This window comes from Amphiura filiformis, chromosome 18 (assembly GCF_039555335.1).
Source record: "Amphiura filiformis chromosome 18, Afil_fr2py, whole genome shotgun sequence".
Lineage (NCBI taxonomy): Eukaryota > Metazoa > Echinodermata > Ophiuroidea > Amphilepidida > Amphiuridae > Amphiura > Amphiura filiformis.
In genome coordinates this window covers 62,454,518-62,456,560 of record NC_092645.1, presented here as the reverse complement: position 1 = coordinate 62,456,560, position 2,043 = coordinate 62,454,518, and the positions used below count along the sequence as shown (strand labels likewise).

The 2,043-nt window shown below is 40.3% G+C and overlaps 1 protein-coding gene across 1 annotated transcript; it reads right to left on the bottom strand.

Annotated features, from left to right (window-relative positions):
- Window positions 1-284: 284 nt before the first annotated feature.
- Window positions 285-1,713, bottom strand: LOC140139286 (uncharacterized). The gene is made up of 2 exons (XM_072161066.1): window positions 713-1,713; window positions 285-336 (listed from the first exon to the last, which is right to left on the bottom strand). The coding sequence occupies exons 1-2, from the start codon at window positions 1,711-1,713 to the stop codon at window positions 285-287; spliced, it is 1,053 nt and encodes a 350-aa protein (XP_072017167.1).
- Window positions 1,714-2,043: the final 330 nt, after the last annotated feature.

Sequence of the window (2,043 nt, the reverse complement as noted above, 5' to 3'; positions counted from 1 at the left end):
CGAAGCATGGGATAGTGATGGTAGAGAAGATGGTGGCAGGTGTATTCGGATGAGGAAAACGAGTAATTACGAATGGGATGATAAGGATTGTAGTCAGACTCACAAATTTGTGTGCGAGTTTGAATGAAAGTTGTTTTACGATCATTATGTTACAAATATTGGTATCTATGAATGTAGTGTATACCAGAAAAAATAGACTTTCGATGATATTCAAGAAGCAACTCAAAAATTGACCTTGAGGTTGTGGCGTATGCATTTTTGTATCTAACATTTCATACCCTGTATCATAGGCGATAATCCGGGGTGGGGAGGGATGGAGAATGGTCCATACAATCACTGTAATTATGATTATAATTATAATTATAATTATAATAATTATAATTATAATTATAATTATAATTATAATTATAATTATAATTATAATTATAATTATAATTATCATCATTAAAAAGGTAAAGGATTGCCAAATATTATTATTAATACATCTTGATAGAAAGTTATGATGTATAAGATGTTAGATTATTGTATATAACTTTCATGAAAGTTTTGAATTAAACATAAAACTGGTCAACTGGACTCACATTTATTTGAGAGGCTACAGTATCGCACCTAATCCAAGGTGCATCTTCAGGCCGTCTGATGATCTGGCGGCAAAAGGTCGTTGACCTGTGACAAGGTGGTGTTGCCAGAGGTCGTGGATCTTGAGTCGAACTTCTTAGGAATGTTCTTGATGACAGAATTGTAAGCCCCCGCCAAGTTATGGCGAAGACCGCCTCCCCTGTTTAGTGAAGGTTGTTCTTTCTTGACGTGAATTGCTTCTTTGACGCCCCTTTCAAACCACCTGCGTTCTCTGTCTAAAATCACAACGTCTTGGTTGTCAAAAGTGTGATGTGTACTGTCCAAATGCGTGAAAACGGCTGAATCCCCGCAACCAGTACTAGCACGTCTATGCTGGTACATGCGTTTGGCTAATGTCTGTTTGGTTTCCCCTATGTACAAGTCCTGGCAATCAGCGTCCTTGCATTGTATTGCATAAACTAAATTGCTTTGTTTGTCCTTGGGCGGCTTGTCTTTGGGGTGAACCAACTTCTGTCTTAAGGTGTTAGTTGGTTTGAACGACACAGGGATTTGATGTTTTCCAAAAATTCTGCGAAGTTTTTCCGACAGTTCAGACACGTAGGGGATGGTGACGTTCTTTCGTTCAACCGGTGTATCGTCGCTTCGCGAGTCGCGTGTGTTAGATTCTTTGGCAGCTTTGACAGAAAGTGCTTTGTGGAAGGTCCACTTGCGATAACCGCACACACCCAACGCTGATTTCAGATGATCGTGTTCTTCCTCCTTCAGAGTCTCATTAGAAGAGATTGTGTCCGCTCTGTGAAACAGGGTGCGAATCACTCCCAGCTTGTGTACTAAGGGGTGGTGCGAGTCGAACAGTAAGTACTGATCTGTATGCGTGGATTTGCGGTATACAGATGTTGAGATAGTACCGTCGTTTGCGACATGAACCGAACAGTCCAGGAAGGCAAGTTTTCCTTCTTTGATAGGTTCTTGGGTAAACTTGATGTGCTCGTTCACACTATTAATATGTTCAAAGAAGGGGGTAAGCTGGTCTTTCCTTAGCTTCACCCAGGTATCGTCGACGTAGCGAAACCAGTGCGATGGTGGTGTGCCAGTAAACAAATTAACCACGATCGCTGACACAGGTGAACCCATGGCGCAACCATGGCGCTGTCTATAGAATTTGCCATTATAGATGAAATAAGTGGTGTTCAAACACAGTTCCAATAATCCGCACACTTGCGATACACTAAGTTCCGTTCTATCCTTCCAGGTATTATCCTTCTCCAAACAATCGCGACATCAGACGGCCTGAAGATGCACCTTGGATTAGGTGCGATACTGTAGCCTCTCAAATAAATGTGAGTCCAGTTGACCAGTTTTATGTTTAATTCAATATTTATTAAACCTGGATGAATGACAACCTTCACAAACATTTCATGAAAGTTACAATATAAATAATGTACATAATGATATGGTTTAAAA